The sequence below is a fragment of the Leptonychotes weddellii genome, chromosome 10 (assembly GCF_054177405.1).
Source record: "Leptonychotes weddellii isolate Sample4059 chromosome 10, ASM5417740v2, whole genome shotgun sequence".
Lineage (NCBI taxonomy): Eukaryota > Metazoa > Chordata > Mammalia > Carnivora > Phocidae > Leptonychotes > Leptonychotes weddellii.
In genome coordinates, this window is record NC_138378.1 from 11,297,821 (window position 1) to 11,323,977 (window position 26,157).

General features: G+C 44.1%; 1 protein-coding gene across 2 annotated transcripts in view; it reads right to left on the minus strand.

Annotated features, from left to right (window-relative positions):
* The window catches only part of ARFGEF2 (ARF guanine nucleotide exchange factor 2), a 97,975-nt gene that overhangs the window by 20,999 nt on the left and 50,819 nt on the right, over positions 1–26,157 (minus strand). For both annotated transcript variants that reach the window (XM_081831922.1, XM_081831921.1), the window contains exons 18-28: positions 25,888–26,059; positions 24,933–25,084; positions 23,532–23,660; positions 22,335–22,493; positions 19,373–19,520; positions 18,271–18,370; positions 14,187–14,227; positions 13,913–14,082; positions 8,761–8,912; positions 2,584–2,756; positions 336–496 (exon numbers count right to left, since the gene is read on the minus strand). In XM_081831922.1, coding sequence (XP_081688048.1) covers positions 336–496; positions 2,584–2,756; positions 8,761–8,912; positions 13,913–14,082; positions 14,187–14,227; positions 18,271–18,370; positions 19,373–19,520; positions 22,335–22,493; positions 23,532–23,660; positions 24,933–25,084; positions 25,888–26,059 — 1,557 coding nt within the window. The remainder of the gene's footprint in view (positions 1–335; positions 497–2,583; positions 2,757–8,760; positions 8,913–13,912; positions 14,083–14,186; positions 14,228–18,270; positions 18,371–19,372; positions 19,521–22,334; positions 22,494–23,531; positions 23,661–24,932; positions 25,085–25,887; positions 26,060–26,157) is intronic.

Here is a 26,157-nt window from a genome sequence, read left to right on the forward strand (position 1 = left end):
TTTTAAAATGTGACTTCTCAGCCATGTCACAATGGTAAAATGTCATTTCCTTAAGAGGGAGGTTTGTTTTCTTTCAAATAGAAAGGTCTAGCTTCTTCAACTTCGCCAAAATTCAAAGCTAAATACCCATCTCCTACAAAAACAATTAGAATACCCGGTAAAAGTTCAGTAGGAGTAAAAGAAGTAATTTCATACATACAAAAGGAGAGAAGGGGTAGAACCCCAGCAATGGGCAGCATTTAGGGCAAACATGCATTTCTAAAAGCGTAGCTGGAACGCTCTTTGCGATTCCTTTTCTCCTCAGTGCCCAAGCGGGAGGAGAGGAAATGATGTACCCGAGGCCTCTCGGAGACGTATTTCCCACAGAAGCGGATGAGCCGGATCGCCTCCATGCTCGTGTCGGGGAAGGCGGCATTGCAGGCAAACTCCGACAAGCACTTCACAGCGTCCTGAAAGGAATCGATGGCTGCAGGGAAATGGTGCTGGAAAATAGTTGCTGCGGAAACAAAGCCATGTTTTTTATAAGACCAGGAGATTTAAAAATGGGGATCGAACACCCCCCACCCTGAAGGGACTACTTCTGCGAAAATCTAAGAAAAGCATGTCACTATCTCTAGAAGATAGCATTTCTTATTAAATTATTCAGGAATGAATCAATTGGGCACTGCCTGGGCTAAACTGGTTCCTGAGTTCCAATATTCATTCACTCACTCATTCATTCATCATTTACTGAGTGCCAACTATGTGCAAAGCACAGTTGTGGGCCCTGGGGACAGAGGTGACCAATTAAATTTCCTGCCTCACGATACTCGTGCTCCAATGGGCAAAACAGACAATAATCGCCTAAACCAATACATATATAAAATATAAAATAATCTCAGGTTGGGTGAGTGCTGGGTGAGGGGACAGAAGGCAGTAGGGGTTGCTTAGGCTGGGGGTCAAGGAAGGACTCTCTGAAGAGGCTCTACCTGACAAGTGTCCCTAAGGAAGTGAGAGAGGACAAGCCATGAGAAAACCAAGTTTCACCAGGATGCCAAGGTGTCCGTTTCAACTTAAACTATTTTAGGATGGAGCTTGAGGAAATGGAGAGGACAATGATCTCTGTTTGAAGCTGGCCCTCAGTGGTCTGCCTGATAGAAGCTGAGCACTGGGCAAAGCTCTAGCCCTGGTTCGGTAATCCTGAGCACACTCCTTTAATTCCCCGGCCGTTCCTGTCCTAAGACAGCCCTTTGGATTGTGGAACAGCATCTCCAAATAAAGGGGCATTTCCTCTGAACAGGAAGCAGGTAGTCCACCAGTAGTAGAAACAACAAACAGTAGACTTTCAAACAGCAGCAGTTCTTCTGGGAGTTCATCAGTTCATTCTGCTCAGCAACAACCTCCGGGATGTGTTTCTCAGGAGCCAAGACCACCTCTTCAGCAGTCTCAGGTTCCTCCCCCGGAAGTTAGAACGACCGTCCCTCCTTTAGCAGCAACAAGTTCTGCTCCAGTGGCAGTGCCTTCTACTGCCCCAGGGGCTTGCCCTATGCCTCAGACACAAATGGGATGCTCCCAGCCTGCTCCTAAAATGGAAACCCCTGCTATTAGACCACCCTCTCCTGGCACAACTGCCCCTCACAAGAATCCAGCTCCAGTGCAAAATTATCTGTTGCATGATAAGACCTCACATGAAAAGACCTCACAGTGTTCCCTCTTCTGTCCAGCTACCTTCAACCTTAAGTACACAAAGTGCTTGTCAAAATTCAGTACATCCAGCTCCCAATTTCAGTGCCCCCTTACCATTTGGGCCCTTTAGCACATTGTTTGAAAACAGCCCTACTTCTGCTCATGCCTTCTGGGGAGGATCTGTTGTTTCATCTCAGTCAACACCAGAATCTATGCTATCAGGAAAATCCTCATATTTGCCAAATTCAGATCCTTTACATCAGTCTGATACTTCTAAAGCTCCAGGTTTTAGACCATTACAGAGACCCGCTCCAAGTCCCTCAGGTATTGTCAATATGGACTCGCCATATGGTTCTGTAACACCTTCTTCTACACATTTGGGAAACTTTGCCTCAAACCTTTCAGGAGGTCAAATGTATGGACCTGGGGCACCCCTTGGAGGAGCACCCACAGCTGCTAACTTTAACAGACAACATTTTTCCCCACTTAGTTTGTTGACTCCATGTTCATCAGCATCAAATGATTCTCCTGCACAGTCAGTATCCTCTGGAGTTCGTGCACCTTCGCCTGCCCCATCATCAGTACCTTTAGGGTCAGAAAAGCCCAGCAATGTCTCTCAGGACAGAAAAGTTCCAGTCTCTATTGGGACTGAACGTTCTGCACGTATCAGGCAAACTGGGACTTCAGCTCCATCTGTTATTGGGAGTCATTTATCCACATCAGTAGGGCATAGTGGCATCTGGTCCTTTGAAGGGATTGGTGGCAATCAAGACAAAGTAGACTGGTGTAACCCTGGTATGGGAAATCCTATGATTCATAGGCCAATGTCCAATCCAGGAGTGTTTTCACAAGAGTAAAACAGGCAGGAAAAAGTGGTCACCCTTTTAGACTTGCAGGTGGGACATTAGAGCCACTTACTGACGATGTGGCCTGTGGTCTGGAAGGCCAGCTCCACAATGTTCCCATCATGATCCGAGGCTGCCTGGTGGAACACTGCAAAGATGTTCTTCCAGCCCGAGCGGATGTTGGCTGCCTGGGAGTTCACCATCTGCGCGATGCAGCGGATCACCATGTCCCGGATGGTTGGAGACCTAAGGAAAGAATGGGGCAGCCATGTCATCTGTACTTTGAATGGTGGGAAGAAAAATGAACATGGCATCACTTAGAAGCAGTGCATTAAAAAGACCGCATTTTTATTTTTCTATTTTTATTTTTTATTTTTGGAGCCCAACACGGGGCTTGAAGTCACGACCCTGAGGTCAAGACCTGAGCTGAGATCAAGGGTGGGATGTTTCACTGACTGAGCCACCCAGGCACCTCCCAACACCTGCATTTTTAAAAAGCACATAGTAATCCACATTCATTTAAAAAAATAAATAAAACTAGATACAACAAAAAGAAAAAACATTAAGACAATCACTGTGGCAGATAGTCAGATGCTTTCCCAGCAGCTGTCCTCCCACCTCCTTGAAAACAGAACTTCGATTTCATGCAGGCAGCATTATGCCTGACCACAGGGAGCCAGTCATAAACAGGACAAGACAACATGACAATTTTGTCTCATGTGCCAGGCCCTTTATACCCCAGCCTCCCTTTCAGCCAGGGGAGCTACATGACCAGTTCTAATTATACATAAGAGAAAAATCTGTGGGAATGGGAAGGGGAGGGGTTTCTACTAGTTTTGGTTTTGTCTTATAAAAAATACACATGGTAGGCTCTGCCCCTTTCCTGGTATCCCCATTCTGAACACAGCATGATGCCTTGAGCTAGAACCTCTGTTCAGCATCACAAAACAATAGGCTCAAAGATAAAAAGTGATCCTGTGGATGGACAAAGGGACAGAAAGAAGCAGCGTCCTTGGGCACCTGGGTGGCTCAGTCGGTTAAGCATCTGCCTTCGGCTCAGGTCATGATTCCAAGGTGCTGGGATCGAGTCCCGCATTGGGCTCCCTACTCAGCAGGGAGTCTGCTTCTCCCTCTCCCTCTACCCCTTCCTCCCCTGCGCTCTCTCTCAAATAAATAAGTAAAATCTTTAAAAAAAATAGCAAAAAAGAAAGAAGCTGGGTCCTCAATGACAATTTGGGCTATGGAACCAAAGTTGGGTCTGCCTGCCTCTGACTTGTTACGTAACAATACACAGCCTTCTGGTTTAAGGCATTGTTGGTCAGTTTTTCTGGATGAAAACCTTCACACTAATAATACTCATAATTCTCCCAGGCAGAGATGACCATTTCTAAATTCTTGGTGCATATCCTCTTCGATTTTTAGGCAGGAATATATGTGTATGGTAAACACATATACATGGATGGGAATATACATATGTAATTTAAGATGCACAATTTTAAATTTAATTATTACAAAACAAAACCTGAAGACAGAAAAAATGGCCCATTTTCTGAAGCAGCTGCAAGGTTCAACATGGTGTTACCTCGATATTTGCAAAAGGTTAGCATGTATGTCTTGCAACCTATTAAGACATGTGCAGTTATGGGGTGAGCTCCATTATCATACAAACAACAAGAAGCAAGGCTACACAACCTATCACTTCCACATCACTAGCTCTGAAAGCCATTAGAGTGGCTTTGGGATTGCAGACTTGACTTGCAAATTTCATCTGGCTTACGGTAACATTCATGTTCATCTGTGGGATCCATACTAACTGATAAGAGGTCATTTAGAGAAGGCAAGGAGAAAGTTAAAACAGAGTTAAAACTTAGCTAAGAGTCCACAAAGCAAATATGTCACTCACAGATAACAAAGGACTGACTACATACCTATGTGACTTCAATATATAATACAACTGAATTCATGACTGCCTCCCTCCCCCTCATGGGGAAGAAAAGTAGCTCATTGGGAAGAATTATACGTACTTTTTTAAGATTTATTTGAGAGAGAGAGAGGGAAAGAGCATGAGCAGGGTGGGGGCAGAGGGAGAGACTCTCAAGCAGACTCCACACTAAGCGTGGAGCCCAACGGTGGGCTCAATCTCATGATCCAGAGATCATGACCTGAGCTGATATCAAGAGCCGGATGCTCAACCGACTGAGCTACCCAGGCGCCCCTCTACACATATTTTTTTTTTTTTAAGATTTTATTTATTTGACAGAGAGAGAGAGACAGAGAGAGCAGAAACAAGCAGGGGGAGTGGGAGAGGGAGAAGCAGGCCTCCCGCCGAGCAGGAAGCCTGATGTGGGGCTCGATCCCAGGACCCTGGGATCATGACCTGAGCTGAAGGCAGACTAACGACTGAGCCACCCAGGCGCTCCTACATGTACTTTTTATTTCTTTATTTTTTAAAAGATTTTATGTATTTATCTGATGGGGGGGGAGAGGAGAGAGAACAAGTAGGGGAAACGGCAGGCAGAGGGAGAAGCAGACTCCCCACTGAGCAGGGAGCCTGAGCCGAAGGCAGAGGCTTAACTGACGGAGCCACCCAGGTGCCCCTACATGTACTTTTTAAAATGTTTTTCGGGGGGGATGCCTGTTGGCTCAGTTAAGCGTCTGACTCTTGATCTCAGGGTCGTGAGATTGAGCCCTGTGTCAGGCTCTATGCTCAGCATGGAGTCTGTTTGTCCCTCTCCCTGCTCACACGCTCTCCCTCTCTCTCAAAATCTTAAAAAAAAAAAAAAAAGCGATGCGTTTCGGGGTGTTTGGATAGCTCAGTCAGTTAAGCATCCAACTCTTGATCTCAGGGTCATGAATTCATGCCCTGTATAAAAAGTATATTATTATAAGGGGCCCCTGGGTGGCTCAGTCAGTTAAGCGTCTGTCTTTGGCTCAGGTCATGATCCTGGGATCGAGCCTCACATTGGGTCCCTGTTCAGTGGGGAGCCTGCTTCTCCCTCTCCCTCTGCCGCTTCCCCTGCTTGTGCTCTCTCACTCTTGCTTTCTCTCAAATAAATAAAATCTTAAAAAAAAAGTTTACTTAAAAAAAAAAATTAAGATGCTTTTTGCCCAGGGGCGCCTGGGTGGCTCAGTCGTTAGGCGTCTGCCTTCAGCTCAGGTCATGATCCCAGGGTCCTGGGATCGAGCCTGGCATCGGGTTCTCTGCTCCGCAGGAAGCCTGCTTCTCCCTCTCTCACTCCCCCTGCTTGTGTTCTCTCTCTCGCTGTGTCTCTCTGTCAAATAAATAAATACAATCTTAAAAAAAAATGCTTTTTGCCTGATTATTAAAAGTAATGTGAGGACAGTAAACATTTTGGAAAATGTAGAGAAAAACATAATGAAACAAAAAATTCCTTTATATGACAGTATGATATTTCACATGGAGAGATTGATAAAACTGTCCTTATTACACTGTCCAATTCCATAACCCGACCTTTTTGACTAAACTGTTAAGCATTTCCCGTGTCATAAACATTGTGAACATCTTTAACAGCTGCACAGTATTCCATGTTGTGGCTGTACCAACATTGACTTAACACTCTTTTATATTTAGGTGGGATCTGGTTTTTTAAAAATTATTTTGTGTGATTTACAACATTTTGTATTTCAAATTAATTCCTTAGAAGAGTTACAGAAGTGTAGAATTACTGAGTCAAAAGGCAGAGAAATGTTAAGGTTCTTACACATTGCCCAAATGCTTCTGAAAATGTTATAGCAAGTTACAGTTCCATCAACAGTGTCTGAGAGTGGCTGCAATGTGTGATTCTAAACTCACTCTGTTCCTTTTCAAATGCTGGCTGAGCAGCCACGGGATGGGTGGGGGGGCCTGGGACTCTGGCCATCAGTGTCACCAGCCAACTAGGCTGGCTGCCACATCAGGCCTCCATCTCCTCAGCACTCACAACAGTGTCCCCAAAGGTAGGAGGGTATTTCTGCGCATACGCTAAAATCAGGGGAAGTGCACCCGGGTGGCTCAGTCGGTTGAGCATTGGACGCTTGATTTCAGCTCAGGTCATGATCTCAGGGTCATGAGATCAAGCCCCACGTCGGGCTCCTTGCTGGGCGTGAAGCCTGCTTAGGATGCTCTCTCTTCCCCCTGCCCCCTGCTCTCTCTCTCTCTCTAAAAAAAATAATAAAATAAAGTAAAATAAAAATCAGGGGTGATGCCAGATTCTGGAATGGGCTTTATTTTCTCTTAAAATGAGCAGTAAGGTGATGAAGAGAAAAGAGAGACAGACATATCAGGGAGACTTTTCTGCTGCCCTTTTTGTTACCCTAAAGGACCCACATTGGCTATGGCCTTTGAACTCGTAAGCTTTCTTTTTTTTTTTAAAGATTTATTTATTTGCAGAGAGAGACACAGTGAGAAAGGGAACACAAGCAGGGAGAGTAGGAGACGGAGAAGCAGGCTTCCCACTGAGCAAGGAGCCCAATGTGGGGCTGGATCCCAGAACCCTGGGATCATGACCTGAGCCGAAGGCAGACGCTTAACCGACTGAGCCACCCAGGCGCCCCAGCTTTCATTTTCTTTAAAAAACAAACAAACAAACAACACTCTAAGCAGATCTCATGGACTCATTTTAGTGGTCGGGACAGACACCGGAAAGTCATCCTTGACATTTCTTCCTTTTATGCCCCATAGCTAATTCATCAGCACATGCTGTAGGCTTCCCATTCAAAATGTATGCAGAATCCAATCTCATGGTGCCTCATCCCCTTGGTCCAAATCTGAACAATGACAGTGGCTTTTCATTTTTCACGGATAAACGCAGGATGATCCCTTAACATATGTCCGACTATTTCACTTCTCTGCTCAAAAGCCTCCAACGGCTTCTTTCACAGAGAACAAGCCAAAGTGCTGACAAAGGCTGACAGTTCCTCCATGCCCCAGGCACTCTGCCACCACTAGGGCTTCATCCTCCAGGACTTTCTGCCTTTTTCACTCTGCCCGGCTACCCTGGCCTCCTTGCTCCTCCTCGTTATGCCAAGGACACTCTGCTGCAGGGTTTTGTTCTTGCTCTTCCCTCTGCTCACAACACTCTTCCCAAAACCACATACAGCCACTCCTGGCTCGTTCCTCACTTTAAGGGTCAACTTACCAAATGCATCTCGGCTGACTGCCCTGTATAAAGGAGTGCTTCTAGTCTTATCCCCTTACCTTGATTTAAACATTTATTTACTTGTTTATCTATCTCACTGGAATATAAACAAGGATTTTTTTTTTTTTTTTAGATTTTACTTATGTATTTCACAGAGAGAGAGAGAGAGAGAGAGAGTGCGTGCGCGTAAGCATCAGCAGGGGCAGAGGGAGAGGGAGAAGCAGATTCCCTGCTGAGCAGGGAGCCTGATGATGCGGGGTTCGATCCCAGGACCCCGGGATCACGACCTGAGCCAAAGGCAGATGCTTCACTGACTGAGCTACCCAGGCGCCCTTCTAAACAAGGATTTACTATTTACTTTCATTATGGAAAACTTCAAACACATACAAAAGTAAAGAGGATATGGTGTACCCATGATGATTAAATCAGGGCCAGATGAAAACAGGAATTTTTGACTGTTTTCTTTAGTTCTGTATACTTGGCACTCAGACCAGTACTAGCAGCCGGTAGGCTGCAGTAATACAGGCCAAGTGAACGCATGAACAGGGCGAGTCCTTCACAGGTACAGCTGTCCTGATCTCTTCTATCACCCTCCTGGGGCAGAAATGATGGGTCACATAATTTTTGACCTTGTTTTGTTTATTTTTAAGATTTTTATTTATTTGACAAAGAGAGACACAGTGAGAGAAGGAACCAAGCAGGGGGAGTGGGAGAGGGAGAAGCAGGCTTCCCGCTGAGCAGGGAGCTCGATGCGGGGCTCGATCCTAGGACCCTGGGATCATGACCCGAGCCGAAGGCAGACGCCTAATGACTGAGCCACCCAAATGCCCCTCTTGACCTTGTTTTAGGATGCCTCAGCAGTGGCTCTTTCTCTGAACAACGTCAGCACCCACCCCAGTAAGAATGCATGGCACATTTCTACTAGTTGCGGTGGTGTCATCTGTCCTTCTGGGAAAGGTCACACGCAGATCTCAGTGACGTACTTAGAAATAATACATGTGAATCAGTCTGTTCATTTTACCTGTTTCCATCAACAAAGGAAGAAAATATTATGTGATTAGGGTTAGGAGGTCTTTTTAGGCCTCCAATGGGGAATTTGACAAGGCACATACCTGTTTTTCTTCATGATATGCTCAAAGGGCCTCAGAAAATCTTTCTGGAAACGAAAGTTGGCTAATTCTCCCTTCTCGAGAAACTTCATAGAGAGCTGCCTTAAGGAGTCAACAGCAAAGATCGCCACATCTTCATTGGGGTTACAGCCAACCTGAGCAGAAATGGGAGGCGAGGTGAGATAGGCACAGTACAACAATTGTGGATGTGGGCTTCTGAACATCAAGAATGGACAGCCTGCCTTCAGAACAAATGCTCTGAAAAAACACACCTAAGGAGAAAAGAAAATGGTGTTTCTTGGCTATGACCTGGACAATTCTGTTTTAAGTTTAATGATGAAAGATCAGTACTGCACATTTAATTAAAAATGCTTTCAAATGTGCTATTTAATTTTTTAAAGATTGTGGCAAAATACACGTAAGACACAAAAGTTACCATCTTAACCATTTTGAAGCACACAGTTCAGTAGTGTTAAGGACATCCACATTGTTGTGCACCACATCTCCAGAACTCTAGCAAAGCTGAAACTCTATACCCATTAAACAATTCCCCACGTGCTAATTAATTTTATCCAAGTATACAGGACAGGTCAAAAGACTTTAAAGTCTCTGTAAAGCCTTTTTTTTTTTTTCTTTAAAGATTTTATTTATTTATTTGACAGAGAGAGAGAGACAGCAAGAGAGGGAACACAAGCAGGAGGAGTGGAAGAGGGAGAAGCAGGCTTCCCATGGAGCAGGGAGCCCGATGTGGGGCTCAATCCCAGGACCCTGGGACCACGACCTGAGCCAAAGGCAGATACTTTATCGACTGAGCCACCCAGGTGCCCCTCTGTAAATCCTTTTCATACTTGCCTATATCTGTTGCCTAATTATAAACGAGTATTGTCGGCCTCAAAAAATTCAGCACAAATATTAAGGCTTTTCAATTTCCTTAAAATTGTACTTGTCTATAGTTTACCTACTTTTAGAGACTGGAGTTATGGGTATGTATTTGGTTGGCGCTTCTCAGACTTTTCCCTCAAGAAGAATCCCTCACGCAGAGCAAGGGAATGTTTCCTACCAGAACCCCTGCCAAGGATCTGGGGCATCTTGCAGTAGCCTACTCCAAGCAAGAAATTTCACTGGCATGTGGTCTGACCTGAAAAGGTTTTATTTTTAACAAGAAGTAATGTTGCAATATCACTTCAAATAAAGAAAAATTGGAAACATCAACAGGAAATAGTTACATAAGGGTATGTTCACAGACACGGAGTAACATTTGGCAGTTAAAAAGAAATACGTCCAGGGGCGCCTGGGTGGCTCAGTTGGTTAAGCGACTGCCTTCGGCTCAGGTCATGATCCTGGAGTCCCGGGATCGAGTCCCGCCTCGGGCTCCCTGCTCAGCAGGGAGTCTGCTTCCCCCTCTGACCCTCCTCCCTCTCATGCTCTCTGTCTCTCATTCTCTCTGTCTCAAATAAAAAAATAAAATCTTTAAAAAAAAAAAAAAAGAAATACGTCCAGCCTTTAAAAAAAAAAAAAAGAAGAAGAAAATTCTATCACATGCTACAACATGGATGAACCTTGAGGACATCATGCCAAGTGAAAGAAACCAGTCACAAAAGGACAAATGCTGCATGATTCCAGTTATATGAGGTAGCGAGAGTAGTCAAATTCATAGAGACAGAAAGCAGAATGGTGGTTACCCTGGACTGGGGGAAGGGGCAGGGCAGAGGAAGGAATGGGAAGCTAGTATTTAGCGGGTTTGGAGTTTCCATTTTACAAGATTTCTGAAAAAAGAGCTCCTCAGATCTGTTGCACAAAATGTGAGTGTACTTAACACTAATAAACTGTACACTTATAAACGGTTAAAATGAAAAATTTTATGTGTATTTTACCACAATCTAAAAAAGAATAAACTCATACATACTAATAACATAGTTAAATATTTAAGATTCCTTGCTAAGTGGAGGAAGCAAGTTACAAAATGATATGTGCAATACCAATTATGTTTTTTTTCAAAAAAGCAAAAGAAACCAAGACAATATTATCTGTATTTCTGTGAGTATATACATATACACGTGCATAGAAAAATGTCAGGGTATATACCAAACTGGTAATAATTAGTTTTGGGCAGGGTTCAATAGGGGAGTGGTGATGGTCAAACGCGGCTTTAACGGTAATTTTTTTTAAGATGTTTATGTCATGTTCATTAAATTAAATACTAATAAAAAGAGTATTCCTCTCCTAAACATCAGGATTCAGGAAATCCTATAGCAGGAATACACTCCATGCTTATCGTGCAGCTCTGCACACCCCAGGACGCACACGTGTCCTAATTTAGAAGAGAAACATGGGACTGTTCCCAAGGCTCTGCTAGAATGCCAAGAGCTAAGTTACAGCTGTACTCAGCCATTCGCTTCTTCAAACCTACGAGATTCTTATTATATGGAGTAACATTTGGCAGTTAAAAAGAAATATGTCCAGCCAACCAAATATATACCCAGAACTCCAGTCTCTAAAAGTAGGTAAACTATAGACAAGCAGAACATCTTCCTGAGGTGGTAGAAAGAATGAAGACTCCCAGAGGGAGCAACTGAGTTTTCCACAACTTTGTGCTTAGTGGCTCTGATGAGATGGAACAGACACTGGTAATGAAGGTGACAACCATGAAATGTCTCATTACTATCTGTCAGCCTACATCCTGAGCTGCCCGTAAGTGACCCACAGATAACCGAGGACTGGCACCTCAAGAGTCTTGACAACAGAACGGCAGGTGGGAAAAGTAACTTGTACAAACTGATGTTCTCTCCTGAAGAAGTCCCACTGAACATGAAATCCAGACTCCGAAAAGCTGGGAAAGGCTACCAAAACACTTTTGGATTATTACTTCTGAGAGAAAAAAGGATTCCACGGCTGCTAGTGGAAAGATTTCACGGAACAAGTGAGCAATGTCTGCTCCAGCTTAGTGGTCACAGGCTTGAATGAGAATACAACCTAAGGTACAGTAATGGTAATGGTTCGCATTCCCTTTCTCCAGCGATTTCACACCAATTCAGTCAACTGGTCCACTAGGAAGTTATTTATCCAGAACAGTGAGAAAGATGGTTGCTGAGCTGGTTGATTACTCTAGGTGACAGTGCTACCATTCACTCGACAAACAGTTGCTCGGGGTCATGTGCAGGCTCTCGGGGCTATGTCCTCCCTGAGGATTCAGATGAAAGGTCACCTGCTTCTTTTTATAAGTTTCTTCCATTCAATGGAGAGAGTGCAATTCTCTTTTGGATAAACTGTTTTTTACTCACAGTACTTTTAAGCATCTGTATTACAACTCTTCATCTCCAGGAGTGAGAAAATTGCTTTGAAATCATGGAGTATGTTTTGGTAGGAAATAGTGCTATTAAGCTATCACTTTTAAGAAGTTAATGGAATCACAGATGCATAAACACACACACAATACATATACATTCTGACTTTTAAAAGTCTTTATGTGTGCATGTGCCTATATGTACGCGATAAAACCTCTAGCGGAGAGGAACAAGGGTAGTCTGGTTTTCTCTCAGTAGTTGTCAGTTTTAGAACACACAAATCTTTAGCCTGTTTTTGATGTAAAAATAAATGTTAGTTTTCTAGGGATGCCTGGGTGGCTTGGTTGGTTAAGCACCAACTCTTGATTTCGGACAGGTCATGATCTCAGGGTTGTGGGATGGAGCCCCATGTCAGGCTCCATGCTCAGTGGGGAGTCTGCTTGAGATTCTCTCTCTCTCTGCCTTTCCCCTAGCTTGCATGCATGCATGCTCTCTCTCTCTCAAATAAGTAAGCAAATCTTTAAAATGAATGAATGAATGAATGAATGTTAGTTTTCTCAACAAAGGTTTCAGAAGAGTGGTGGCAACAAAAGCCAGAATATAAGAAGCAGTGACATTAACAGTGAAACTATATAGAACATAACTTAATCTTTGGTCATTCAGAAGACACTAGAGGATTTTGCCATGTGTTCAAACATCAATGCTTGTCCAGTGACTACATGATTTTGTGGTGTTAGCCTAGACCCTGGATATGGGATGTTAAAGTATTTTTAATACCACTAAGATTTTTTTTTTTTTTTTTAAGATTTTATTTATTTAACAGAGAGAGAGACACAGTGAGAGAGGGAACACAAGCAGGGGGAGTGGGAGAGAGATAAGCAGGCTTCCCACCGAGCAGGGAGCCCGATGCGGGGCTCGATCCCAGGACCCTGGGATCATGACCTGAGCCCAAGGCAGACGCTTAACGACTGAGCCACCCAGGCGCCCCAATACCACTAAGATTTTAATTTCATACTCCAAGAGTTCTAGCAATACCTAAATATGCTCCACAGGTAAAATGAATTATGAGTATCCTCTGCTTCATGCAATGTCACACTGCACCGCTTTGCTTTTTTTTTTTTTTTTAAGATTTATTCATTTGCTTGAGCGGGGAGGAAGAGGGGCAGAGGAAAAGGGAGAGAGAGAGTCCCAAGCAGATTCCACACTGAGCACACAGCCTGATGCAGGGGCTCAATCTCACCACCCTGAGATCATGACCTGAGCTGAAATCAAGAGTCGGACACCTAACTGACTGTGCCATCCAGGCGCCCCAGGTACCACTTTGCTTTTATGAAAGACCTACCTTAGTGTCTATTTTCACTACCCAAAAAAAAAAATCCAAAGAGGATTTTTGCTTTTACAAAAGAAACGTGAAAAGTGAAAATGACATTCAGCATTTGTTTTGCAGCGAGCTGTTACAGAGGCAGCACGCGGCCGGCAGCAGGAGGGGTGCTGCCAAGTCCCTTCCCCACGAACTCCACTCAGCATCTCAGCATTAAGCCACCAGCGCTCTGAACTGTGTCAGTGAGCATTTGGGCTTTATCTCGGTTCTGTGCATTGTTAGCAAGATGTGTCCTAAAGTATCAGAAAAGCCTAAGAAAGGTTATTTTTGGGGTGTGGGAATGCTCAACAATTTTTTCATATAAATTAATGGTAACTGCCTCTCTGCTTTACACCATCTCGGCTTATGAAAGGTCTCATAGCAACGTTCTACTTTTGGATAACAGGGAAAGCTGTATAGCTACCTAAACTCTCTCTCACTTCCTCCTTGAGTATAGTTGCCTGCCTTTTTCTGGACACCGATGGAGTGGTTTTTGAATTTGAAGAGTTACCTTATTGAAGTGATCTCCAATCACATGCCATATTCGCGACCACTGCAACCGGATCCGATTCATGTTGTAGTATGATATCTCCACAATCTTCTGTAAGCTGAACATGCGGGGGTGGTGTGGGGAAGCCAGCTCGTCCATGGACACGGCGCACAGCCAGCGGACAAAGTCAACTACAGGCCAGACCCAACAACACATGCGAGGCTTCATTAGTAATGGCCAGACAGCCACAACATGAGGATTCTGTAGTTGTCACACGTGAGTGACAAATACATACCTATGGCATTTCCATCCAGTCTAGTAGATCCAGTAAAAATTCTAGGGAGATAATTCCAGACACAATAAAATAAAAGTTAGATTCGGAAGCTGTGTTTCAATTTCAAACACTGAAGAAAAGGCAAAAAGGAAGCATTTCAGGTCTGGCACCTCCACTAAAATAAATGACTGAGGCATCAGAGGTACAAAACTGGTCAGTGAACCCAGAGCACAGATGCCTATAATGGTAGAAAGAAAAAGTGACACATCAAAAGGAGGAAGGGAGAGTAAAATGTAACAGCATGTGATGTCACAACAGGGGGAGTGGGAGAGTGAGGACCTCCAAAAAGCTGCTGCTCCGTAAGACAAACAAAAAAAACTAGCAGAAAAAAGTTACCCAAACCAACTCTTTGAGGACTGAACTCTGGAAATTACCAAAGGCTGGTAAAATGTTTATTCAAGAAAAATGGCTCAATTTTGGTATAAATAGAGACTATTATGGTGTTTTAGGCTGGCCTATTTCTATTACTGTCTTCTCAATTCCTCAGGAATGTTGAAAGCCAACAGTTCTGAAGTCACGGTAACTGCGAAACCAGCAACTCAGTTCCACAGGAGAGAACACAACTGTCCTGGAATTTCCCCCAAAACACCAGTCTCACAGAAGTGACATTATGTGACCTGCCTGGCAGTACCCTGGAAACCCCCCTTTCCAGGATCTGTCTTTGACTCAGACCTCGTTTGGTGCAAATAGTCTTTTCCCTGGGGCTTTTGTCAAAAGCAGTTTGTAGTAACTAGCTGAGGTGGCAGTCACAACCGGGGTAAACAAGGACCCCGCCAAAAACTTAAAAGGAAAAGCTGGGAATGAGACATGCACAGAAGGTTTTATTTTTATTTTTTTTAAAGATTTTATTTATTTGACAGAGAGAGACACAGCGAGAGAGGGAACACAAGCAGGGGGAGTGGGAGAGGGAGGAGCAGGCTTTCCGCTGAGCAGGGAGCCCGATGCGGGGCTTGATCCCAGGACCCTGGGATCATGACCTGAGCCGAAGGCAGACGCTTAACGACTGAGCCACCCAGGTGCCCTTTTTTTTTTTTAAGATTTTATTTATTTACTTGAGAGAGAGAAGAGTGAAAGAGAGAAGAGCGAGAAAGAGAAGAGCAAGGGAGAGGGAAGCAGACTCTCTGCTGAGCAGGGAGCCCAACGCAGGACTTGATCCAGGACCCTGAGATCATGACCTGAGCCAAAATCAAGAGTCGGATGCTTAACTGACTGAGCCACCCAGGTGCCCCTCTTTGTCTAATTCTTAGCTGATCACTAAAGCTAAATGAGCAGAGATAGTGGTCATGAGATCACGCTCTGCAGGGAGTCTGCTTGAGATTCTTTCCCTCTACCTCTCCTTCTGCCCCTCCCTCTGTTCACGCACGTGTGCTCTCTTGTGGGGGCTCTCTCTCAATAAATAAATCTTTAAAATATATGTATACAATTCAGTGGGTTTTAGTATATTCAGACTCGTGTGGTCATCACCACTATCAAATTTCACACTTGGTCTTAGCCAAAAGGCCGAGAAGCTATTCCATTATCGAATTTCATAGCATTTTCATCAGCCTGTACTTACTATCAGTCACTCCCCATTTCCTCCCCTGCCAACCCCTATAGCCGCTAATCTTCACTCTGTCTTTATAGATTTGCTGATTCTGGGCATTGCTGTATTGTCCATTTCTCTCTTTCAGTTTTATTTGTTCTGCCGTGTGACTTTGGGGCTTTGTTGTTAGATGCATATATGTTTGTATGTTTTCTTGACAGATTAAACCTTTTATATTATAAAATGTTCTTTGTCTCTACTAATGATTTTTCAATCTCTTGTCTTACATTGGTGCAGCCACCCCAGTTCTCTTTTGGCTACTTTTTGATATGCTATGTCTTTTTTATTCTTTTACTTTCAACCTGTTTGTGTCTTTGAATCTAAAGTGAATCTAAAGTGAGGGCGCCTGGCTGGCTCAGTTGGTAGAGCATGTGACTCTTGATCTCAGAGTTATGAGTTCAAGCCCCACACTGGGCATTATAGCTTACTTTAAAAAAAATAATAAAAAAAATAAAGTGAGTTCCTTTGGAAAGCAGATGGTTGGACCGTGTTTATTTTAGTCCATTCCACCAATCTCTTCCTTTGGATTAAAGTGTTTTATCTATTTACATTTAATTATAATTTAATTGTTGATGGGTAGAATTTAGATCTGCTTTTTTTTTTTTTTTTTTAATTTATTTGAGACAGAGAGAATGAGAGAGACAGAGAGCACACGAGAGGGGGGAGGGTCAGAGGGAGAAGCAGGTTCCCCGCCGAGCAGGGAGCCTGATGCGGGACTCGATCCCGGGACTCCAGGATCATGACCTGAGCCGAAGGCAGTCGCTTAACCAACTGCGCCACCCAGGCGCCCTCTTTTTCTCTTTTTATAAATATCTGTTGTGTCGTTTTTGTTCCCCATTCCTTCATTATCACTGCCTTCTTATGTGTTAAGAAATTTTCTAGTGTATCATTCTACTTTCCTTGTTTCTTTTACTGTATTTTTTCAGTGTTTTTCTTACTGACTTGGGAATGATAACATCTTAACTTTTAACATTTGACTTTGAATTAATGTCTACTTAATTTTAGTAGTATGAAACATCCTGGCTCCTATATTGCTCCATTCTCTGCCCTCTCCTTTGTGCTGTTGCTATGTAAGTTTTTTGTTTACACATACCTGCCCATCAACACAGATTGATGACGATTACTTTCGCCATCCTCAAATCAGATAGATAAAATGAATTACAAATGAATTATTTCCCCAGGCATCTTCACCAGTGCTCTTTACTTCTTCAGCTCCTTTTGAGTTATTATCTTTCCTTTGATTTCAACCTGAGATCATGACCTGAGCTGAAATCAAGAGTTGGACACTTAACTGACTGAGAGACCCAGGCTCCTCCTGAATTGTACATTTTAAAAGAATAAGTCTTGTGCTATGTGAATTATATCTCAATTTAAAAAAATGTAATGGCACACAAAATGATGCCGGGCAAGACTGCTACTGTCCATGATCTGGCTAATGCAGAGAAACAGAAAAGCAAGAATTGTGATTAATGGAAGAATAAACATTTTGTACTTTTAGCCTAAACCTAACTGAAAAATGTGAGGAAAACCCATCAAAAGTATGTTACAGACAGTATCTCTTTTGGAGAGAAGCAGGGAAGCAACAGGAACAAGGTAATCAAAATACACTAATAAAGATTTTAAAATACTAAGAGGATTGTTCTGAGAACAATACAAATTATGCCCCAAATTCTATACTCCTACCACCTCAACACTGTCTATATTTAATACTGTGGAATCCGTCATTAACCACATGAACAGCAGTGTACATGATTATTCAAGGGTACTTTTCAGGAGTTTATTCATTTTATTTATTTTTTATTTTTTTAAAGATTTTATTTATTTATTTGAGAGAGAGAATGAGAGAGAGAGAGCACACGAGAGGGGGGAGGGTCAGAGGGAGAAGCAGACCCCCTGCTGAGCAGGGAGCCCGATGTGGGACTCAATCCCAGGACTCCAGGATCATGACCTGAGCCGAAGGCAGTCGCCTAATCAACTGAGCCACCCAGGCGCCCGAGTTTATTCATTTTAGAAAATTCATATTTTAAATACTGCTATCTAATGAATGTCTTTGAATAAGAATACCTAGATTTCTCGTGGATGTTTAGTTTCAAGTAAACAGGTATCATGGAAAGGTTCTAAGGAAAATGAAATGCAAACTATCAATGTGGCCACCTCTCACTCGTAGATAGGCTTCACATCTTAAACCCTTCTTGGAATTTTTTTAATTAGAAATTTCCGTTAAGGGAACAAGGTAATCTAAAACATCAGCACAAGCAAAAACGCTTGTTTTTAAAAAGGTCATGAATACAAATGAACATGAAGGTTATTAGTAGCTGTGGATCACGTGTGCTACTTCCTAGTTTGAATGATCTAGAGCTCACAACACTTACAAGAGTCAAACAGATTAAGAATCCACGAACTACACAGAGGATGTGCCACGCTACTGGATAGTCCAGCTTCGCTGGAGAACAAAATCATTACCTGTCTACAGCTACAACCACACTCTGAGAGCTGGTCTCACCAACCGATTCCTGGAAGCTGGCCATCTGTCTCTTATCCACTCCACCACTCACCAAATTACCTGAAACACAATGTGCAAAATCAACATTGCTTCAGAAACAGTCAAGTATTTAGAACAAAGTATTCTGTGGCATCAATATGCAGAGACAAGAGACATAAGAGAATGGTTTGCAGGCAAAACAAAACAAAAACACCCTCAACTGATGACAATAAAATTAAATGTAGGTTTTGGCATTTGGCATTTAAAATACATTCTTATTCTTAAAATACAAGCTCCCTTGCTTGTACCAACCACCTCTCTTTCTTCAGTCTTTCACATTTTCATAGTATTGAATGCCTACATTTAGGACAACAAATACAAAATTAAGCAGCACTAACTTAGAGCTCCTGGAAGACGGGACAGCTTATACCTGCTCAATGTGTGGTGTGCTTTCCAGGACTTTACTCCAGCCGTCCCTGCATGCGCCCTAAGAAGCAGGTGCTATTATGGCTTCCCCCTTTCATACAGTCTGTGGTTTTAACCGTGAACCTGTCCTATTCCAATCAGTGCACGTGGGACCTAGGAGCCTGCCCTAGACAAATTAAAATGTATAAACTGAGTGCTTAGAATGTGGTCCGGCACTTTTGTTTGCCTTATTTCCTGTTAGATCACCGACGGGAGCCTCTCGATTCAATGAGAAATCATTCTACTTTCAGGAGAATGAACATGGAAGAGACGTAATGTACTTTTCAAAATCTAGAGATACACATACCCATTCCTCTAATACTAGGTACTAAAGCTGTAGCCCTTCTAAAGCAAATGGCTTCTACCCCCAATACACTTACTTCTAGGCATAGAAAGAAAAGTAATGCACCCTGCTGAATTTGATAAAATAGGCATTTACTCAACAGTTTAATCAGTTAAGAGAGCCAAAGCAGCACTTCCACTTCCATTAATAAACATACTGTCAGCTGGCACACAAGGAAGAGCTGGTTTACGTGACAGTCCTGCTGAGACAAGAAGCGTTTCATTCCGGTTAACTTGTGACTCCATGACGGCCAGCCGTGGGGCCTGGTGTCTTACCAAGGCCAAGGCCCATGAACTCTTCTCCCACCAACGTGTGGCCCTTCAGGCTCCCTTCTCTTTCACGCCCAGATCCAGACAGGTAGCGGGTTTTCACACCGGTTCCTATCAGCTGAGCGAGCTCCAGCTGGCTGATGCATTTCAAGATCTAATGAAAAGAAGGCGTGAAGAAATGAGTTCTCGTTTCTGGCCTGAAAAGGTCACTGCAATCTTAGTCATTCGAGAGCTCTTTGAAACACACAGCTTTTCGTCAGGTGAGAATGAAATCACAGGGTCTCAGGATGGTTTTCCTAGTCCTCGCGAGGCAACCCACTGACTGCAGGCCTGGAAGATAGACTCCACTATTTTTTTTTTTCAAACTGTTAAAAAGTAAAAGAGAAAATGACTAAAAGAAAAGCTGGTACAATGGAGTTATGCGATATAGATGTTTAATTATGCAAATGTGATAAATGCTCCAGAAAGAGAGAAAAGCTGTTTGACTGGTGCAGGGAGGGAATCCCACCCACTGTGCTACCCATTAAGTGTGCCATCTGATCTGACTTAGCCCCCCTCACCTCCTTTCTATTCTACCTCTCAGACACAAAATGCTAGCCTCCCTGCTGCTCCGTTAACTTGACATGTCTCGTCCTATCCCCAAAGCCTTTGTATTTGCTGTTCTTTATGCCTAGAACATGTTCCTTATGCTCTTCCCCACGGTTCACTCCCAGCTTAGATTCCCAGCTCAGACACGTGTCCCTCAGAGACCTCTCTTGACTGCCCTGAGACTGCATGCACACCGCCTCTACCACCATCTCCCGGTCACACTACTTTCCCCCTTAGCCCTCACCACTTTTTGGCATTATGCCATATATTCTCTTGTTCTCTGCCTTAAGTACCAACAGGGCATCAACACTGTCTTGTTCACTGCTGAATCCCCAGCACTTAAAATAGCTGGTGATTTTTGTTTGGTTAACTGAACGAATGGAGAACATGCCCTAGAATGGGTGTGCAGTCGGAAAAAAGACTGTAGCTTCCGGCCCCATGGGGTGGTTCTGGGGTGGAGAAGATATACCTGCACACAAGCCTTTTCTCGACCGGAGCTTATCTGAAGAAACAGAAATGGGTCTCGACTTCTACTGGAGGAAAAACTAGTCGCCAGAAACTTATCGAGGGACAGCATGGAGATCTCCAGGTAAACCCTTCCTAAGGGATTTTCATGGGAACTTCTGACTAAAGCTGAGTTTTGCCTTTTGTGTTGATGTTACGATCCAATCTCAGAGTATGGGAGTCCACTATAGCACTGAGCACTGCTTGGTATTGTTACTTATAAATGTCCTGTTGACTGCGAAAGGTATTTAATTGTACTGGAAAGAGCCATGCCCTGATTACTCCACATACAATGATACCACTAAATTATTACCAGTAAACTGTTATTAACTCCCTCCCTTTTCCAGAAGCTGAGGATGGCCAGCGTCTCAAGTATGTCAACAACTTGCGGCCAGGACTTCTTGGCTCCAGCCTGGTTTCTCAAGGTTTCTGACCATCAAATAGGTGGTAATTCATTTTAACATTTCTAGGTGCTGCTATATACTTGGCAACCAGCAGGAACCCCATCGAGATCATGCCTCCCAGATTAAAAAAAGTTCTATGAGAGAAAGCAGCTATTTATTGATTCACTACGTATTGTGACTCCTCAGAAAACAGGAAATTACTTCTTAAAAACAAAACAAAGAAAAACAACAACAAAATGGCTCCTGGCTGGCTTAGTTGGTGGAGCATGTGACTCTTGATCTTGGGGTCCTGAGTTTGAGCCCCACCCCGGGCACAGAGATAACTTAAAGAACAAAAACAAAAACCAAAACCCAACCAACCAGCCCTCCCTACCCCTACCCTGTACAACTTCATCTTCTCTAATATGGAAAACTCCAGGGTTGCGGTGGAGAAAGGAAAGGCTGGGTGAAAGGGGACAAAGGTACCTGCCAAGATGAGTGGGAAGAGGTGGGCTAACATCTCCTGAGCCCTCACTACCTGCCAAAGGCAGTTCTGAGCCCTGCAAATGACCTCCCTTCACCTCATGGCAACCCCACGAAGGTGCGGCCCGGGGACTAAGGGACCTGCATGCCACACACGCAGGCAGAGCTGCACACCCACACCGGACCCCAGCAGTCCAGCTCTGGGCCTTCCCCCTTAGGAACCGACCCCGCGGGGGAGGAGGCAGCCATGTCCCCTCTAGGTGCCCACGGTCCCCGTCACTCTGCACACTCACCTCTACTCTTTCAGTTTTCTCCCTAAAGCAAGAAGCAATATGTGCAGACACCAGAGAAATCAGGTAATGTAATTTAAGGGAAAAAAGCAGAAAATAAATCGCCTGCATAATTCTATTACTCAGGATCTTAACAATTTTCTTTTTTTTTTAAGATTTTATTTATTTATTTGAGACAGAGAGAATGAGATACAGAGAGCATGAGAGGGAGGAGGGTCAGAGGGAGAAGCAGACTCCCCGCCGAGCAGGGAGCCCGATGCGGGACTCGATCCCGGGACTCCAGGACCATGACCTGAGCCGAAGGCAGTCGCTTAACCAACTGAGCCACCCAGGCGCCCAACAATTTTCTTTATCCTTTTCAGATACGATTAGGAGAGAGATCAGGCCCCCAGCTTTTTCTAAATCTACACAGGGACGTTATGAGCTCCCAGGAGGAGCCCAAGGGCTTGGGGCAGTGCGCTCACGTGCAAACAGGAGCTACTGGGGAGGGGGCTGCCCCGTGACATGGAGCATCTTAACGCACCCACCACAGCCCCAGAAGCTGACTTTCAGAGACGTGAGGATATGTGGATAAAGAAAAACCCAGAGTTAAAGCGAGGCTTGACTCTAGTTCCAGAACTGGAATTGACCAAAGATAGAAGACGGACACTGAATCAGAAAAATGCTGGGAGTCCATCTAACTAAGAAAAGGCATTTGCCAGGCTTTCAAAGGAAACGCACCTCATGCCAGGAGTTCCCAAGGTAGTTGCCATCGGTGTGTGCCACTGTTATGAGCGTCTTTATGGTGTCGATGTTTTTCTGCTTCATTTCGGTGATGCTGGAGCTGGCCGTCAGCAGGGAGAAGCGAGCAAGAGCCTGAACATAGGCATCTCGCTCCAACTGCAACGAAGTCCAAGCAAGAAAGCGTGCTGAGATTCCACCCTTAGCGTGCCCGTTGGCACATCCACAGGCCTGTGTGTGCACTGGGCTCCTGATACCTTCTGTACAAACACCACCTAACGGGCTTCACGCACATCAACATGCCAGTTATTCTGTGCTGACGTCCTCCTGCTCCTGAACATCCCTGTGTGCCATGTGGCTGAGAGCCGGCTCTCTCCTTCGCAGCTGACCTCAAACTTAAATTCCACGTTCCCTTCCCTCTGGAGGGAGCAGGAGAGGAATCTGTTGAATGCTAAGATTGCCACATACACTCCAGTTTCTGCAACAATCTTGCAAGGTAGGCCTATTTTCTCAACTCTACCGAAGAGACCAAGCATGTCTTAGGAGTTAGCTGGGCCAATGTCACGTGGCTAGAGAAAGGATCTGCAACCCAGTCTGGTGTCAAAGCCTGTGGTCTTGGTACAGAAGAAAATGTCTAACTGTAAAATACATGGGAATAGAAGATTTGAGTTTTTCAAAATAAATGGGTGCAAATTCTTACTTAGGAAGTGATGCATGGGACCGACAGCCTCCTAATTTCCTAAGAGTTTAAGAATTGTATTTTGTGTAGTTGCTTTAATTTTTCAAGATTCAAAGGCTTATAGACATATTCATTTTGCAGTAAACTATCTGTTTCCCCCAGAGAAGACTTGGAAATGAAGGACATTATGATAAAAACTGATCTTAAAAGGAAAAGTAATATTTTAGCACTAGGGCAGCTAATTAGGCAGGTGGATAGGAAGTCTGTTTTGTCAAACCCAATCAAGTAGCTTAGACCCCACCTACTCGCTAAAGAAGGTTACAATCCAAATCTCCAATTTTCTCCCTAATGAGGCTGTTGTCAGCACAAATCTGTGGGCTTCCTCTCAGCAGGCATGAGTAGGTAGTTTGCTGAGACTTTTTTGGCTAATTGGAAATGTCTGATAGTTTCTAAATTTTGCCAAATCTGAAAGAACACAGCCCACCACCATCTCTGGAGCCCTGCTAACTTCCACCCACCTGCATTCCAAAGATACAGGCAATCCGGATTGCACATCGGATGCCCTCCAGACACAGGGAGGCCACCTCCGTATCATCACAGTTCTGCAGTCCGATGCTGTAGGCTGCCAACAGCGGTGTCCACACCAGCTGAAAGGAAGCGAGGTTTCCATCATGTCTAGAGTTTCAGCATGGAAAGAGCACTTAGAGGCCACGCTGTTAGTTATGAGCACAGCCAGGATGCCAAGCTCACTGCTATTCTGATTTCAATCTACTCCATTCACAATATTAAATGATTCCTCCTCAACTGTGGTCAAAGGTGTATAGATATGCTCCGTACTAAATGTACAGCTCAAAAGGAAGGAAGAAAGATAAATAGTGGCTAGCATGCCATCACCACATCGACCTGCGCTGGTGGCAGACATCACTCATCAACTGGAGAGCCTACTCCTTGCCGAGTCTATTCAGGGCACGAGAACCCTTCTCTGCAGAGTGCAGGCAGGCAGGGCCAATCAGAGGCTGGCACACAAAATAAAACCTACACACAACTCATACTCTGTAAACTTAATTTCTTGAAAGGTTCCTAATTCAAATTATTTAGACTTGGGCGCCTGGGTGGCTCAGTTGGTTAAGCGACTGCCTTGGGCTCAGGTCATGATCCCGGAGTCCTGGGATCGAGTCCCGCATCGGGCTCCCTGCTCAGTAGAGAGCCTGCTTCTCCTTCTGACCCTACCCCCTCTTGTGCTCTCTCTCTCTGAAATAAATAAAATTTAAAAAAAAATTATTTAGACTTTACTTTTCCTCCAATTTTCCTGTGAATTCCCTGGAAATAAAGGTTCACAAAAATCTAGAAGTGCTCAACTAACAGGATATTGACAGCTACTATAAAAACACCTTAGAGAAAAATTATGTGCATGTCTATAAGGCATGTACCTTTTCTAGACATTTTAAAAACAGAGAGACTTCAGGATACTGTCTTTTATTTCCAACTAATTTCATCTGGTAAACTAACCCTGAGGCCACAGAGGTGAGAGGTCAAAATAAAACGACCTCTTTTGCCTGAATAATTCTTCATTCATTCAGTCCCCCAGCAGCCCCAACAGCATCCCTGTGTTTGTCCCCATTTTACCGACGATGAACACAGAGAGAGGCTGAGTAAGCTGACCAAGGTCACAGAGCTACAAAGTGGCAAAGGCAGGATTCAAACTAGCCATTCTGACTGTGGAGCCCACGCTTATGGCTGGCACTGGCACATCCCCTGCATCATCAAAGGGCTTCTGGGAAGAACTCACTTGAGTGAAGCACCCAGACCTGACCTTTCCTCTCCTCCACCTCTTTACCATTACAGAGGCACTGGTTAGCTTCTAGCTGGTCACCTGCAGAATCAGGCCGAGCCAGGTTCTAGCTTCTCAGGATACTCACTTTGAACATTGGCCGGACATGGTCCAAGTGAGTGGCGCTGGTGAATGGGGCCTTGGCATGGCTCACAGCCTCCATCAGAGCTTTGGCTGTTCTAGCCATTTGCTCCATCTCCAGGTTGTACAGCAGCCGTCTCTGTTTTTCACTAGCTACGCCTACAAAGAAATGAGAGTCTAATAGCAGCCGCTGACACCCACTGAGCGCTCGCTGTGGGCTAGGCACGGTTTTAAAAGATTTACAATGATTAAGTCACAAATCCTCCTGAGCACCTCTGTGAGTGTGTTCCAAATATTACCATTTTACTGAAGGGGGAAATGAGGCACAGACAGGCTCAGCACCTTGCCCAGGGACACACAGCCAATAAGCAGTGGAGGTGGGACTTGACCCTGGCCAGTGTGGCTCTGCAGCCTGTGCACTCAATCTCTATGCTCTGCTGAAGCCGAGAGTGTCACGGGCCTTCCCTCACACAATTCTCATCAAGGTAGGCACCATCACCAGTGGCATTAAAGCAATTTTAAGGAACACTGTGTGGGATAATTTAGCTCTCAGATTACTCATTTTAAATTCCTTCTTATAACTAATCACAAATCTAGCAAGAAGATGGTTATGAGAGAATCAACATAATCACACTAACTGATTTAAACACATTTACTGGGGCGCCTGGGTGGCTCAGTCGTTAAGCGTCTGCCTTGGGCTCAGGTCATGATCCCAGGGTCCTGGGATCGAGCCCCGTGTCGGGCTCCCTGCTCAGCAGGGAGCCTGTTTCTCCCTCTCCCACTCCCCCTGCTGTATTCCCTCTCTCGCTATCTGTCAAAAATAAATAAAATCTTTAAAAAAATAAACAAACACACTTACTATTCAGATACCTAGATACACGAAATTATCAGGGAACTTAATCATGCAATCTGATACACTTGAAAATTAGGATTAACAGAAATAATCTGTCATTAGACCTTACTCTGCTTAGTAGATTTGGTCGCGATCGTATGCTCTTTTGTTTCTTTCATGGCAATTTTCTTGCCTTCTATTTCTTCATAGATGCTTGACAGATATTCTTCCGGGAGATCTTTACTATCGTTGATACCCCGATTCATTTTAATGTATTGTTCTTTTGTCATTTTATTTTTTACCTGAAATTTAAAAAAATTAAAAGCCATTTAGAAAACATCCAATGGCCCAAATAAAACTCCTTCTTTAGCTACTGTAATATATAAATCATTAAAATATC